This window comes from Cnephaeus nilssonii, assembly GCF_951640355.1.
Source record: "Cnephaeus nilssonii genome assembly, chromosome: 13".
NCBI classification, from domain to species: domain Eukaryota; kingdom Metazoa; phylum Chordata; class Mammalia; order Chiroptera; family Vespertilionidae; genus Cnephaeus; species Cnephaeus nilssonii.
Genome location: NC_137084.1, coordinates 40900219 through 40918097, shown reverse-complemented (window position 1 = coordinate 40918097; position 17879 = coordinate 40900219). Strand labels below are relative to the sequence as shown.

General features: G+C 36.4%; 2 protein-coding genes across 2 annotated transcripts; one reads left to right on the top strand and one right to left on the bottom strand.

Moving 5' to 3' along the window:
• Positions 1-2179: 2179 nt before the first annotated feature.
• On the bottom strand, positions 2180-3124 carry LOC307109585 (olfactory receptor 52D1-like; the record flags this gene model as incomplete). Its single annotated transcript, XM_079788399.1, has 1 exon — positions 2180-3124. One exon carries the CDS (start codon positions 3122-3124, stop codon positions 2180-2182), a length of 945 nt encoding a protein of 314 aa, XP_079644525.1.
• A 13364-nt stretch (positions 3125-16488) lies between these two features.
• Positions 16489-17439, top strand: LOC307110119 (olfactory receptor 52A5-like; the record flags this gene model as incomplete). Its single annotated transcript, XM_079789164.1, has 1 exon — positions 16489-17439. The coding sequence occupies one exon, from the start codon at positions 16489-16491 to the stop codon at positions 17437-17439; it is 951 nt and encodes a 316-aa protein (XP_079645290.1).
• Positions 17440-17879: the final 440 nt, after the last annotated feature.

Here is a 17879-nt window from a genome sequence, read left to right as displayed (position 1 = left end):
TACTACTCAGCCATAAGAAAAGATGAAATACTGCTATTTGCGACAACATGGGACCTTGAGAATATTATGCTAAGTGGAATAAGTCAGTTAGAAAAAAATGAAGAACCATATGATTTCACTCATATGTGGGATAGAAAACTGAAACTCATAGATCATATGGTTACCAGAAAGAAGAGAGTGGGGAGCAGTGAAATGTAAAGGGAGCCAAATCGATGGTGATGGAAGATGATTTGACTTTGGATGGTGGGCACACAAAGCAGTATGCACGTCATGTATCATAGAAATGTACATTTGAAATACATGTGATCCTATTATCCAATGTCACCAATAAATTTAATAAAATAAATAATTGAATGAATGATCAAATGATTTTATCAACAAAAGACATTAGAGGTGATTACTATATTCTTATCACTATTCTATTGCACTGCATTAAAACTATCCTATTCTCCAGAAGAGCTTAAAGTTACCAATATATGGCATACAATGAAACAACATAATATACAGCAAAGGAAATAAAACACAAGTTGTGGTGTTTTGTTTTTTTTTTGAGGTGTTGGTAAATTTACCAAATAAGTGGCTAAAAGGGAATGAAATCAAATATATTCATTATATAAATAACAAAAATACAAATAATACACAGTTTCAAAGACGGTAATATTAAATAAGATATGGCATTTCTTAAAGCAGTTTAAACAAAGGGTGCAGAACATAGAAAATTATAATCATAGGGGAAGAATCTAAAAAAATACAGTTTATTATGTTTGCTCTATGCCATAGCACCAATCTTCTTTATATGTTTTATTTAATTGTCATACAACTATATGAGGTAGATACTTATTTTATCACTGTTTTTAAATATTATAACATTGAGAGAAAGGGGAATCAAATAGCAATAAAGCTAGCCAAGCAATGAATACTGGACTTGACCTGAAGCAGTCTAACTATAAAGCCTGGATACTTAAATATTAAGTGATTAGAATACCTGGAAAAATGTCATGAAGTCTAAATTCTTACCACAGTAAGAATGTTAGTTTGCACATCTATTAGGAAATCAAAGAAAGATTACCAAATATTTCTAGTTCTCCAAAATAGAAAGCTTCACACTCTCCCCATATTTGAATTATGAAGTGAGAATGGTGAATTCAGAGATGTTAGTCTGCATGTTTAACAATGGGTGTGAGCTTCTAATGATAATAAGCAAAGGGAGGTAAAAAGTTTCAAAGAATAAATATCAAAACACAATTTTTTACATATTCAAATTATAAAACAGGTCCACAGATTTTAGGTTGTATTTTAAAAAAATAATAAGAAATAGATAACTGGGTTGGGAATCTAGTGTCAATGAACTTGTAAGTCCCTGGTACTGGGGCAATAAACTATTTCAACATTGTTGCTAATAAGAAATATCAGATCTTGTTTCTTGATACTGGGTTCCAAGTCATCTAATGAATAAATGAAGTAGAATCAATGCATATGGTAGCCTGGTAATTTGGTAATATTGACTAGTATTTATCAAAATGGGAATTCATGACCTCAATTTTAACAGACAACAGACTTCATGATATTAGCTTTTTTGAAGAAATACACTCCTCCTCAAAATTTCTCCAGAAAATGGGTCAGCCTTAATACTAAAATTAGAGCCTTCACACCAATTCAAGTTCGTTTGTTGAGACATTTGCTCAATATTAATGTTTAATATTTATATATTATTTCTACTCCTTTATCTAAATGAACAATAATTCTATAATTTGATTGCACTATAGAAGAGATACAACATTGATCACCTGTTCTATTAAATCACAGCTACACACATAATCAAATGGCTTCAAATTGCCAGGTATATACTGGACATCATTAGGTTCTCTGGAAATTTTTTTTTAATATTATTTACTTTTCTTTTTCCTCTTCCGTTACTGTTTACTCTGTATTTGTAATTACCCTCTAAAAAACACATACCTAGGAGGAAATTAATTTGTTCTCCAATGTTTAATAAATAAAAAAGCTGAAATAACTTCTTAAATTAGAATTTTTTGGATTTATAGACATCTAATAAATAAAATACCTTTCAGGTGGTAAATGCAATTCAGCTTGTGTGAGTGACAGCAGTTAATTATTGTTCTTACATTATCTCCATTTACTCTTGAACCAATTCTTTTATTGATTGATCCAACTAAAATTAAGAAACTTTGACCATTAGTATCCTAAGAACATGTTCGCGTATTTTCTTGGTCCTTACTCCATACACAATGGGGTTGAGAAAAGGGGGCACCAAAAGGTACATATTTGCAATAAAAATATGAGCATGTGCAGGCACATGTTTCCCAAAACGGTGAGTAAAAATGGAAAAACCTGCTGTGGAGTAGAAGACAAGAATAACACAGACGTGGGATCCACACGTGCCCAAAGCCTTAAAGCTAGCGTCGCGCGATGGCAGGCGGAATACAGAGCGCAGAATAAAGGCATAGGACACAGCAATGAGAATCCCATCACACGAGCCGATGATTGTAGCCACACTGAGGCTATAATGTGTGGTGGCTCCTGTGTCCACACACGCCAGCTTCACCACAGCCATGAACTCACAGTAGGTGTGGGCAATTCTTCGAGTCCTGCAGTAAGGCAGCTGTTTGAGCAGGATGGGATGTGGAGAAAAGAAGGCTACGCCCCGAATCACCACAATGATGCCCATTATAGTGATGTGAACGTGGGTGAGAATGCTGCTATGGCGCAGTGGATGACAAATGGCCACATAACGGTCAATGGCCATGGCCAAAAAGAAGCCTGATTCCATGGTAGTAAAGCTGTGGATGAAGAACATTTGGGCCAAGCAGGCATCAATGGCAATTTCATGGGCTCCAAGCCAGAAGAGACAGAGCATGCGGGGCAGCGTAGATGTGGAGAGGACCAGATCAGTGACTGACAGCATGCACAGAAAGAGGAACATGGGCTCATGAAGGCTTCGCTCTGCCCTCACCACAGCCAGGATGGTCACATTCCCCACCACAGCCAGTATGTACATGGAGCAGAAGGGAATCCCAATCCAGACATGCAGGTGCTCTAGTCCTGGGATGCCCATCAGCAAGAAGGTGACAGGAGAGGGATGAGAAGTATTGAGAGGAAACATGATGATTTTTTCTTTGACTTTTATTAGTGCTTTTGAAGATAAAGTTGCTATGTCAAGAGGATCACAAGCAGATGCTAAGACATATGAAGATTTTGTTCAGAAGGTCCATTAATGATGTGTTGTTAAAAACAATTTAAATTCATAATCTGGAGTATTTAAAGTCATTAGAATCAGATGAATAAAAATAGTAATAACATACCAAATTATTGTTTTTAGAAATATATAAAGATAATACTTATATCATTTCAGAACCTATTAGTTACTTTGTTCTTTCATTTCTACTAAAATATTCTATCTGCAGTCATACTTGTCCTTAATTCAACAAATATTTATTGAGCAGTTATTATGCTTCACCTTTAAGCTCTCATACAGTAATTCTCTCATATGAGTGAATTTTCCATAACTGGCAGTGAGCAAATCAGAGGCCTTGTGAAAATTTTAGAACATCATTTAAAAGACCCTTAAGTGGGAATAGAAATAAATGGTCTCTGTCCCTCTCTGTCTGAACATGATATTGAAATCTTTGGCATAGCTTTTGAAATAGGATTAACTCAAAATACATTTTCAGCCTTTCATTTTCCCCTCTGCATCTGTGATTAATCTGACAAATAAAATATTCTGGTTTATTTTTTTTCTATTATTTTCTTCTACCATATTCCCTTGAAGTAGGCATATATTAAGTTATTTTTATATCACTATATATTGTTAAGGATAATATATTTCTTAACATTAACCCCACTCACTACCTTCTCATCTTCAGTGTCTTAGACTAAGATAATTTCACTGTGCAGATAAATCCTACCTGTGCCTTTTCAGTTGTTGATCCAGAAACCCACATTCTAAACTATGCACAGAAGTCTACTCATTGGATTGGTAAATAGACCCAATGATGTCTGAAAAATTAGTTACTAACTAAAACAGATTTCCTTATACTTCTTCCCATAGTTCCAATGAACAGTCAAATCTCCCTGACAGAGATTCCTTGGAATAAAGTAGTTGAGCATGAAGCAGGAAGTGAAAGTGTTCAAAAAAGAAAAAGGACTCTTCAGTCACCACAAATGCTTCGGTTGTAGAGAAAATCTTGTTACTAATTTCCTGTTTTTCCCATCTACCTCAAGGCAGTACTTGGTACTTGTATAGTACTACCATTAATACTTAAGGAAAATCTACTTCCTCTGTCTCAAACCAATTGTTAAAAATATAATAGGCATCGATAAAAACCTGCATAGAGATACCTATGCTTTCCAGAATCATGCCAACACACTTACCTTCTCCAAATACCATTAACTGGAGAAATATTATCTAGGTTTTTATATTTACATTTCTGGGCTTTAGTAAGTGAAAAACACTGGGACAATGCAAAGATGGCTTTTTAAAACAAACTGTTTAGCTTTAAATAAATAATTACACTTTAACTTTAAGCAAGTAATTATAAGGCAAAAACTTACCTCAAATGGGAAGATAGAATGAATTATGTAGAAATAAAATTAAGAAATCAAATTTAATTTAGTCAAGGACAGCATTCTTGAATAGATAGCACTTACATTGGAATATAAAGAATATATGACTTCAGCCCATGGAATTTTAATATAGATGAATAGGTATTGATATATCTATCTATCTATCTATCATCAATCTATCCACATATGCACACACATAAACAAAGGAATATAAATAGAGTTCCATCAGGAAAGACAATCATGTTGTAATGAATTAAAATCTAATGTAATTGGGATGCTAAGATTATAAGGAGATAGATCCAAGTGAGATGAGAAGGGCCCCACATATTCATGTATAATCCCATAAACAATAGAAAATTTTATAATCCAATCTCTAGACAAAGGCTGTCACTCAGGTATTCAATAAGTATATGTCAGAGGTATAAATATAATACGGAGCACTACAAGAACATATTTATAAAGTGAACGCACATACATACACTAGTTCCCAAAACACTTTTTTTTGTACAAACATGCATGATATAATATATGTGATACCTTTTTCCTAAAAATACCAACCTGTAGTTGAGTCCAAACATTATAAGGTATTCATATTTTTGTTCCATAATAGATTCATACAAAATGAAATATGGTCAAATTGAGAGATCATTTTTACTTCTATTATATCCTTAAATAAACTTTTGTTTCCTAGAATCCAATTTTGTATTTATTTCATCCATAGAGAATGAGAAATGTGCATTTCCTCTGTTTCAAAGCATTATATCTCTTCCCTTGAATCTAATTCAGTTGTAAAATTAAAAAGATGCTTTTTGAGGGAGTCCCACATACTCTAAAAAATTATTTAGGTCACTCAAACTATCCCTTTCTCTGCATCCCTCTCCAGCTTCATAATAGCCTTAATTAGCTCAGAGAGAAACTGATTCAGAGCAAAGAAACAACCTAAAAGTGGAGCTTCTATATGTAGAAACATCAACGTAGTAATCTCAGAGGATAAGCAGGAATAACACCTGACACAAACAGGTCCTTATGGAGTCATTGGAAGCAGGGGAAATGTTTGTATTATTGGTAATTCATAATCTTCCTAATTTCAGGGATAGTAATTTACCTGTGCATTCCCTTGGGTTTATAGCTATCCCTCAGTATTTTGAGTAATTATCAACCAGTTAAGAGTACCAATCCTAAAGGGAACTGAAAAGATACAGAAGACATTCTTTTTTCTTAAATACATCAACTGCATTCAAATATCAACTCGAGACATAAACCTTTCAGGAAAGAAGAGAGTTGAAAGATATATTTAAAGTGTTTGGGAGGGGAGATAAAAAATCCTGTATCTGTCAAAACTACCCTTCAAACATGAGGAAAAGATTAAGGTATTTTCAGAAAACAAAAGCTAAAGGTGTTTATTACCACTAGACCTACTCTATAAGAAATACTAAAGGGAGACCTTTATGTTGAAATTAAAGGAAGCTAGAGAGTAACCCAAACATATACAAAAATATAAAGTTCTTCAGTAAATATAAATACATATACAAATAGAAAAACCAGCATTATCATAATTTTGGTTCATAACTCCACATCTTATTCTTCTACAGAATTCAAAAGACAAAAGCACAAGCACAATTATAAACCTATGTGAATGGGTACACAATACATAAAGATGTAATTTGTCACATTAATAACCAAGTGTGGGAGTAGAACTCCAAAGGAGTAGAACTTTTTATATGTGATTGAAACTAAGTTGCTATCAATTTTAAGTATATTGTTATAAGACTAGGATGTTATGTGTAATTCCTAAGAAAATATAGACTATGCACAAAAGGAAATGACAAAGAGTCAGAAAGTGTCATTACAAAAATCAACTAAACACAAAGGAATGCAGTATGGGAGGAAATGAGGGGCAAAAATGTTATAAGACATACAGAACACATAAATGGCAATAGCAAGTCCTTGCTATTTAAATGTAAATGCTTTAAACTCTCTGGTCAAAACACATAGAATGTCAGAATGAATTAAAACACCAGGATGTAGACTTCAGTTTACCGGTTCAGCAAGTGAGAAGTTGGAACTTGACACTTTGCCCTAACAGTAAAAATTAGAACTATTTGAAAATCAGTAACTCTTCTCATATCTGTAAGACAGGGAAATCTGCTGCCCCCAAAATTAAAGAAATCAATAAGTGAAAACAGAAAAATCACAATTTAATAGAGCAGAAATCTCCATAAGAAACAGTGCCAAGGCAGGAAAGTGAACTGTTATTAACTAATTGCTAGAGGCTTAGTGTAGGCAAGCCTAAGAGATAAACTCTAGGGGGACCCAGTCATTGCTGAGTCCTACAATTTTGAGTTTTGTCTCCAGGAGCTCACTATGTCCTCTGAATGATATCACAGAAAAATATGCTCATGCTTTTGGCAGGGTGAGGGGGAACTGAACCATTTTTGAAAAACACCAAACCATTCTATTCTTCTTCACAAAGTCTACCCTCAGAAAGAAAAAAAAAAACTAACTGTTCAACAAGAACCTTACCTGCTAGATTTTTTTAAAGGAAGAGAGAGAGAAGACAGAGAGAGAAGGAGAGAGAAGAAGAAGAAGAAGAAGAAGAAGAAGAAGAAGAAGAAGAAGAAGAAGAAGAAGAAGAAGAAGAAGAAGAAAAGAAGAAGAAGAAAGAGAGAGAGAGAGAGAGAGAGAGAGAGAGAGAGAGAGAGAGAGAGAGAAAGAAACATCAATCAGTTGCTTTCCACTCACACAGACCAGGGATGAAACCCACAACCTGGGTATGTGCCCTGACCAGGAATCAAACCCACCACCTTTTGGTGTATGGGATGACACTCCAACCAACTGAGCCATACTGGCCAGGGAACCTACTAGGTAATGATCTACTATACTAAGTAAACTTGATAAAATACACTAAATCTCACACCTGAACTTCTATATTCATTATTTTACTGTAGTCTTGACATAAAAAGAGCTGATTAATGTAAAATATATAAAATTGCAAATAGATCATACATGAACAGTCATCTAATTATGATAAACATGCTATTAGATGTAGTAGAGAATAACATCTTTTTCTATTCAATATATGATGCTGAGTAAATGAAATATTCATATGGGGAAAAGTTAGCCTTGATTCCAACCTCACACCACTGAGGGGGAGCAGAGTTTTCCAACCCAAAATATACCTATGTGAGATATTTAAAAATAAGCTAGTTATTTTTAAAAAACAAAAGATTCAGGAAAAACCATTGACCTTCCCCTTAACTGCCTCAAAGTATTTAGAGACCCGCTCCAGCAAGGAAGCTGTCATCATAGATAACTACAGTTTAATATGAACTAGTGTGTGATAGATATAGTGAGGAGCCTAGAAGGCCCATTCGATCAAAGTCTTCTCTGTGTCCCATTGTTAAAGATGGTCCAACAAAAACATATGTCAACATTAGAATGTCAAAATCTGTTAGAGAGTTTTAATTAATATTTATTCATTTCAGAGAGAGAATATGCCTGGAAGCAAGATCTCAACAGACTGAGAAAAATGCTTTGGAGAGTAATAGCTTGCAGTTTCTTTTATGCATTTGAGGTTCAGGAGGGAACATAAGGAAGATTGCATGAGGGTGGGTGAAAGCAAAGTGGAGATTATATTAAAAACCCATTGAGAATATGAGTTTTGGGGTCATGCTTTAGTAGGTATAGTCTGAAAAGGAGGCATTTCAAAAGCGTGTTAAACTAGATTCACAGAAACAATGAACAAGGCTTGCTTAAGGCAAATATGTTTTTATTGAACAAGTTATATATTCTATGGTGACTACCCATCATGACCTACCAGGAATTATGATCAGATTACCTGTGAGGTCCCTAGCCAGTTTGGGTCAGTGGATAGAGCATTGGCCTGCAGACCAAAGGACCCTGGTTTAATTCCAGTCAAGGGCATGTACTTAGGTTGCAGGCTCCTCCTCTGCCAGAGCCCTGGTCAGGACTTGTGCAGGAGGCAGCCAATCGATGTGTTTTTCTCACATCGATATTTCTCTCTGTTTTCCCCTCTCTTTTCCACTCTCTCTAAAAAATCAATGGAGAAATATCCTTGGGTGAAGATTAAAAAAAAAAATTACCTGTGAGGTTGCTTTACATAGAACCCCTTTTTCATTCACATATGTTTTACTATACATTTTCTTTTTCATCTCCATGTGAATTGCCTTTCTGCACTTTAAAGTCCCAAACCACTATTCACTTCCACCCCTCCCTTTCTCCTTAGCTCAAGATGGCATATAAGCCTCAACTGATTTACCATATTCTTACAGAATCCTCATATGTTCAAAAGAAATAAAATTTTGTTATTTTTCTCTTGTTAATATGTCTCATGTCAAGCTAATCATTAGTTCAGTCAGAACAACAAAGAGGGAAAAGAAGGAAAATTTTTCCATTTCCCACACCATTAAAAATAAGTCAGTTCTAGACTTATTTTCTATCTAAATGTGCAAGGAAAAATAATAAAACTGTAAATGAAATTATAGGGGGATATGTTCATGATCTTAATATAATAAAAAAATTCTTAAATAGAAAATAAAAATATAATTTTGGGAAATATTAACAAATTGGATTGTATCAAATCAAGAATTTCTGTTCTCTTAAAAACACATTTAAGAGAAGGATAAGACACAGACCAAAGATACACATATTAAATTGCATTAAACCTATAGATCAATTTGGAAATAATTTATCTATAATAATGAAAGCATAATATCCAAATCGACCGAATGGCCAAACAGCAGAACGACCGACTGGACGACCACACTATGACACGTGCTGGTGCCAGGCCAGCCAAGGCGAGTGCAATGTGATTGGTCAGGGGGGCCCCGCCATTGCCCCATGATCGCCTCGCAGAGGGAGGCCCAGGGCACCGGCCGGCGGGGCAATCAATTTGGGGAGGTTCCATGATCACCCCAAAGAGGGAAGCTCAGGTTACCTGGCTGGTGATGCTGAGGCAGGTTGGCAGGGCCTTCCTCTGTGAGGCGATCGATCATGGTGCTCCTGGACTACGAGAGGGTGCAGGCTGGGCTGAGGGACCTCCTCCCCGCTTGTCTTATCTAATAAAGAGGAAATATGCAAATTGACTGTCACACCATCACAAAGATGGTGGCGCCCATAGCCACAAGATGGGGGTGCCCAGTCCCCTCAGCCCCACCGGAGTCCCCCAGTCCTTTCAGCCCCGCCAGGGGGAAGGTGGCAGGTGCACGGTGTGGCTGGAACGGCCCTCTGCCCCCCAGCTGCCCAGGGTCAGCCTGAGGCAAAGGAAAGTCTCAGATGTTGGCTGCCCAGCTGCCCAGGGCCATCTGAGGCTCAGGTAACCAGGGTTGGCCGAGGCTTGGGCTGCTAGCAGTGGCAGCAGCAGAAGTGTGATGGGGGCATCTCCTTCCCCTGATCGCCGTGTCACCTCCTGCCCCTGAGGGCTCCCTGACTGTGAGAGGGGGCAGGCCGGGCTGAGGGACACCCCCTCCAGTGCATGAATTTTCATGCACTGGGCCTCTAGTATATATATAAAAGGCTAAGTGTCCATCCATCTGACTGGTACCTATGATGTGCACTGACCACCAGGGGGAAGATGCTCAATGCAGGAGCTGCCATGATGTGCACTGGCCATTTAAAAATAAACAGCACCACAGAGCTGGCGCCGACAAACCAACACTCGGCTTCCCTCAAGTGGACACAGGCCCCGCCACCACCCTGGAGCAACACACCACCAAATGGCTGCCAATGCTGCCAAGACCTCATTGTGCAAAATGTGGCCCACAGCCCAGCCCAGCCCAGAAATGGTGGCTGTGGGCACCAGGTAATGACATCACATAGCAACACCCAGCTTCCTTTCCCTAGCAACTAGCCTCCTTGGATTTTCTTCAGCCCAGGAACCTGACTTGCTTTATAGCCAGTTGCAAACATTTTACACTTTAACCAAATGTTTGTGAAATGTTTTCATGTGCCTCATCTCATTTGATCCTCACAGAAGTCTTGGAGTAGGTAGATCGGACACTCGGTAGAATCCTATTTTCTTTTCATTAGCCAGAAAATAGAGATTTAGAAAGCTTAGAAACTTGACTTGACTGAAAAGAAGTAAGAAATGGTGGACCTTGAAAATGACTTCAGGTTTTCTCACTGTGCAGAATATAATCAAACACTACTGCAGTTAAATATTTTACCCTTTGTTCTCCCAGCGTAATCTACAATAATAATATGCTTTGTGTTGATATTTACTGCTGTGTTGCTGACAATTACCTGAAAGAGAAGTTGGGGTGCTTCACTGGGCTGGAAAAAGTTTAGCTAAATCAGAAAGCAGGTCTAATTAAGCAAGTTTATTCTATATCTATAAAAGGCTAAGTTGACTTGCGATACATATAGAACTCTCATTTGCGCCAATCGCACGTGTGTGTTTCTATCTGTCATTGTGGATCGTGAATTTGGTTGACTCTTCTATTATAGAGAAAGGGTGAATAGCGATATTAAAATATTTCTTCTAATTAATTTCCTTTCAATGTGCATGAATCCGTGCATCAGGACACTAGTTTATACTATAAACATATAGATTCTTAAATCTATGGACATGGTAAATCTCTTCATTTATTAAAATCTTAAAATTTTGAACATGTAGATTTTATACATTTTTGTGGTTCATACTTAAGTATTTTTCTTTTTTGATCTATTAAAATATACTTTAAAATTATGATTTTTCTATTGCTCATTGATAAAGAAATATAATTGATTTTTTTACACTGATCTTTTATCATGGTATCTTGATGAACTCAATCATTAGTTCCTGGAGAATTTTGTAGAACATTTGGTATTTTCCATGTAGACAATTATGTCATAAGCTTTTTTGAGGTACAATTATAAAATATTTAAAGTTTACAATATGATGATTTGATATATATGTACATTGAGAAAGGATTTCCCTCATTGAGCTAATTAACACATCCATCATTTCACATATTTACCTTGCTTTTATAGTGACAACATTTAAGTTTGATTCCTTTAGCAATTTCAATTATATGGTACAGTTTTAGTGGGAGTAATTATAGTAAAAGTTCTAGTAGCTACAAGTTTCTCCCTATATATTAATATAGAATAAATGTATATAAAATAGTAACATTATATTTATAAAGATAAATATCTTTTCTATTCCCTAAGCTCCAATTCTGGCCATAGGCCAGAAAGTAGACTAAATTACTGCCTTCTTTCCTACAAATTTTTTTTAGATTATCTTTCCCCATACTTCAAATGATTTCAAATTCACCTTGCTCTAAAAGTGATCCATAATTTGAGATTTCCTGGTTCTTATTTCTTGGAATCAACTCAGAGATAACTGTTTCCTGGCTACCTGCCTGCAGGCAAGGGTTTCCTTTCTCCTATAAAAGAGAGCTGGGTTTCAGCAGTGTAATGACCTCTCTAGGGCAAGGTCTGAAAATTGCACTGGGATCAGATAAGATTCTAAGGCCAAGAAAAGCAACAGCTAATGACAGTCTATGAGAGACACTTAGTAGCTAATACCTTTCAGAACCTAAAGCCTGGCAGAAAAGGGCTCTTCCATCCACTGATTCTACATTCTAGCCAGCTATCTGTTTTTCTGGGTAAGTTTCTTCTCCATGAATTGGGACCTGTGTATTGCTCAGAGTTTCTAAATGCAGCAAGTTTTTAAAAATATATTTTTATTGATTTCAGAGAGGAAGGAGAGGGGAAGAGAGATAGAAACATCAATGATGAAAAAGAATCATTGATTGGCTGCCTCCTGCAGGCCCCACACTGGAGATCGAGCCCACAACCTGGGCATTTGCCCTGACCAGGAATCAAACCATGACCTCCTGGTTTATAGGTTGACACTCAACCACTGACCCACTCTGGCCGGGCTAATTGCAGCAAATTTTGACAGAAGTGGAAAGTGCAGTGAATTAAATAATCTTGATTCTGCATCTCTCAGTCAAAAATTTTCCTTTGGCAGTCACCTTTTTCCTGCCTATTCAAGTTTATCATAAGTAAGAAGATAGATTATACTCATGTCATTTAGAGATAGAAGAGATACAAAGATAATCTATTACAATCTTCTTAATTATATTTGAAGAAAACTCAGAACTGGCACATTCCAGTTAATTAGTGGCAGGGCAAGATGAAAATAAGGTTTCAGCTTCCTCTTCTGTTTGCCTACAAAATAGCTATAACATTGCTTAATTTATTAAAAATAAGAGGAGATGATCTTGTGGTTTGGAAAGTGTGTGTGTTTGCAGTTTGAGCAGGAGAACTTTTAAAAAAAATAAGTCAAAGCTAGAAGCATCCTATTACTTAAAGAGCTTTGGTGTCTGGTCTTGTTGCTACTGTAACTACAACTCAGATCTTGTCCCCTGAAATACAGTCTATTCTTTATCTGGGGCATTAAAACCTCATTTGTTTGTTTTTTTGTCCTTGTTTTTCCCCCTTTTCTTTTGTTTCTTACTTTACCCTGTCTCCATCTCCATTTAAGATTTCTTTTTATTCCTTTTTCTTTCTCTTTCAAGGAGTCCGGCAAATAACACTTTCTGATCTGATTACCGTAGAAAGACAAGTTGCATAAAATGCCTGCTTTTGATGTCTTAAAAGCTATTTTTAAAAATCTAAACACTTTCAGAAAACTGGTTTCCCTATTCACATGTTTCCCATCTACCAAGTAAGACATTTACGGGGAATATGATTATTTCTCAGGTGAAGTGGCTAAATCAATTTAAATAAGTGAAATACTAGTATGTTGACTCTACCAAGGTCTCCACATCACTAGAGGTCATTTCATCTGCTACATGAATGTCCAATCATATAGATCAAATTGAGGACAGTTATTCTGTTCCAGAATTTTCATCATCTCATGGATTTTTTATCTTTTCTTCAGAAAGTTTCCTCATTTCTGAATTTTGTTTTAGACGTCCTTAAGAAGGTAGTAATGTGTTTCTGTCTTCACAAAAGTTCTCTAAAAGTTCTGACAAACACTAGCTACCAAAAATTAAGTAAATAATTTCTTCCATACTTTGCACTGAATTTTTATGTATAAACTTATTTATTTATTTATTTATTTATTATATAAATTTAACTTCTTTTTTTTAATATATTTTATTTATTTTTTACAGAGAGGAAGGGAGAGGGATATAGAGTTAGAAACATCCATGAGAGAGAAACATCAATCAGCTGCCTCCTACACACCCTTTACTGGGGATGTGCATGCAACCAAGGTACATGCCCTTGACAGGAATTGAACCTGGGACCCTTCAGTCCGCAGGCTGATACTCTACACACTGAGCCAAACTGGTTGGGGCCATGTATAAACTTATTTAGCCCTTCCAATAATTCAATGAATTAAGTGATATTATTATTCCCATGTATAGTTATGTAGGCTTAAGTAATGTGGACAAGATTCCATGTGAGGTAAATATGTAGATCCAGCATTAAATTATGTTATATTTTTAAATTCTATCCCATGATTTTAAAAACTTTTTTTTGTTTGTTGGTTGGTTGGTTTGGCTTTTATGAGAGATCAGTCAGATGCAACCACAAGAAAAGACAGAAGAAAGGATCAGGAAAATAAGGTCATTAAACCAACAGGTCCTAAAGACAGGAGGCACAGCAGGCCTTGCAGTATCAAATAACCACCAAGATGATAGGGTGATGGGGATGGGGGTTGAGACACAAGAAGGAGATGGGGGTGGGGGAGTTAGGGTGCTAAAGCCAAGGCCTTTCCTAGGGTGTCCACAGCAAAGGCAAGGTAGAGAAGTGCAAACAGTTTAGGATTAGCTAGTTTGAATAATTTGGGTGGACTTTGAGTACAGGAATGGCCTCTACTTGCCTGGTAACTAAAATGGTTAAAGCAGAGGACTATTGCCTCCTGGAGTGCATGGACAGAAAAAGGGGGTATGGATTGGATTGTTTTCACAGCACAGCTATGCTCCTGGCTGGGACCTTTGCTATCTCTAAGAATATTCTAGACCAGATAAGGAGGGGCAGTCTCTCCCCAGGGAGAAAGGTATTTTAAGATGTCAAAAATCACAATATACAAAAACTTACATACATATATATGATGTGTATATATATATATATAGATAGATATATACATATACTTTATAATATATAAGGTGATATATTATATATTTACTAGAGGCCTGGTGCATGAAATTCATGTACAGGTGTGAGTGTCCCTCAGCCCAGCCTGCACCCTCCCCAATCTGGAACCCCTCGAGGGATGTCCGAGTGCCCGTTTAGGCAGGCCTAAACAGGCAGTCGGACATCAGTCTCACATTGTTCATATCACAATAACAAGTTATATCCATATTTATTACCATCACTTCTAGAGAAATCACCCTTCTAAGGCTCATTTTATATGGTCAGCGAAGGGAATTTCTTTTCACAAAATTTCTAATTGTTTTAGTATATATCTCTTTATTGCCTTAGATATAGTCTACTGATGAATATAGCTACTAAAGCTCATATAAAAAAATCTCCCCTTCATCAACTTTTAAAGTATTTTATTACATTGGGGACATTAAAGTTATAACCAAGTGTATATATTCTATTGACTGTGAACCTGTCAATTTTGTTTCTATAATTTTACAGCAGTAATCCCTCTAGTTTCCCTTTAAAGAAAAATACACAAGTCCCATTTATAGTGGTACTCCCTATTCAATGTATTTGACTATGACAAAATCATAAGGAAGTTAAAACTTTTGAATGATGTTAAGCTTGTAGAATGGTCAATGAAAAAGAAAAAAGGGAGTATATAGTTTCTTAAGCTTTAGTGAATAGATTTCTAAGGAAAAAGAGTTGAAATGTTATAAAAATATCAGAAGTTTGAAGTGAGTATGAAGTGAAACAATATAATAAGAGATTTCATTTCAATTTATTTTTATTGCCAACTCATAACATTAAAATGAAAGAAAGCACCTAGGTTAGGTTGGACATCATTATAAATAGTAGTGTGGCCTCAGCCAACCCTACCCTTTTGTATCTGAAATACATTAATAGCATCAAAATATTTAAGTTACAGGGTTTAGCCAATAGGTCAGTTTATATATGTTATTATTCTATCCTAATTGATTGTGCCTTTAATTCAACTGACTTTTTTCCAATCTTCTCAACTTTTTATCTCCTATAAGATCTGTGAGTACTTACATCACCTTCTACCCTCTTCTGTTACACAACCACGTTTAAATCGAACAGACCATAATTGTCTTACTAAGTCAAATATGCTCCTCTACTACAGATAAAAGCAACTCCACATCACTTCCAAGAACAGGGATAATGAGCCTGCACATAGGCATATCAACCAATATTTGCTGAAAGAACAAACTTCTTCATTCCCTCATCTGAGAGTCCATTTGTTAAATTTGTGGGGATGTATTTTGCTTCCTATACTAGGGAAAATGGAAAGATTTGGAAAGGCTGCCACTATCTGGGGATTCTGAGCTTTGAACAAAATGAACAAGGCTATGAAATTATGGATCTAGTCTACAATTTTAAGTGTCACAGAGAAATTTTGCCTAATCTGAAGTGTGTCTGAAGTTAAGAGGTGGATATAGACAAAAAAAAGCTAGTCATCTGTGATAGCACCTGAGAACATTTCATTAACCAGCAAGATCAATGCTGTTAGCATTTCTACAATTTCTAGGTGATAAACACTGGATTTACCTTCCTCGCCTACAAACACCCACAATGACTTTGGAAAAAGATATCCAAGCATTCTATTCTTATACTGACTTAAATGGATTCCCAAAGGTTCAGTTATGTGGCCACCTTTTCATCATGTTTTTCATGCTCTAGGAGAAATGGTAAGGAAAATTCCCTTCTTTCTTCCTATCTATAATTTTTTTTTCTGAATCAGTAATGGAGTCAGTGGGGAAAGGATTTACCAACCTGATGGAATCGACCAACATGTCGTATCTGAACCCAAAGACAGTGATCCTGATTGGGATCCCTGGATTAGAGCATGTGCAGTTTTGGATTGGATTTCCCTTTTTTGGTTTATGCCTAGTGTCTCTGCTAGGGAACATTTTCTTGTTAATCATCATCCCTATGGAACGCAGTCTTCACCAACCCATGTACATCTTCCTGGCAGTGCTGGCAGCCACTGACCTAGGTCTCTGTATAGCCATTGTTCCAAAGATGTTGGCCATCTTCTGGTTTGGCTCTTGTTCCATGGCATTTGATGCTTGCCTTACCCAGCTGTTCTTCATTCATGCCTTGCAGGGTATGGAATCTGGCATCCTGTTGGCCATGGCCTTTGACCGCTATGTTGCCATCTGTAATCCTTTGAGGCACACATCCATCCTTACACCTTTCTTTCTAGTTCAGTCGATACTGATGGTGGCAATCCGGGCAATGGTGCTTGTTGGGATTTTACCCATTCTACTTAAACGACTGCAACTTTTCCAGTCTGTGGTTATTGTCCATTCCTACTGTGAGCACATGGCTGTGGTCAAGCTGGCTGCAGAAGATGTCCATATTAACAAATCATATGGGCTCTTTGTAGCTTTTGCAATTCTGGGTTTTGACATGATCTTTGTCTTCATCTCCTACATTCTAATTTTTCAGGCAGTTTTTCAGCTTCCCCAGAAAGAGGCACGACTTAAAGCATTCAACACTTGTACTGCCCATATTTTTGTCTTCCTGGAGTTTTATATCCTTGCCTTTTTTTCCTTCTTCAGCCATCGTTTTGGACATGTGTCACCCTATGTCCATATCCTATTGTCTACCATCTATCTTCTTGTGCCTCCTGCCCTTAACCCCATTGTCTATGGTGTGAAGACCAAAGAGATTCGCAGGCGGGTTGAACAGATTTGTACTCTGAAGCCTGACACCCAGAAGTGATCCAAAAATAATACGAAATAGGAAATATATGTATTTATTTGTTTAAGATGAAAACTCTTTGCAGTATGTATACCTTGGTGAGGTTTTTACATTATAATGATCTCCCCTAAATAATCTATTTTCCCCAAACAAGAGCACTCAAAATTTGAGATAAACTTTGTTGAAAAATATATATGGATATCATGAATTCCTATCATCCTTCATCTTTTCCTTCCTTTGTTTTTTATCTTTTGTTGTAACCCTGATATGAGAATTAATGGCATAATATAGTTTTGTCTAAAAATATACCTTTCTTTCTTCCTTATGAGGTATAACACTTTTGAGTCATCTACAAACTAAACAAATTTTTGCTTTGTTTCCTGAATTGAAAGTAAAATTATTAAACATCTTAGAATTCTTACTATTATAAAAACAGAATTTGAAGGCTCTGATGACTGGCT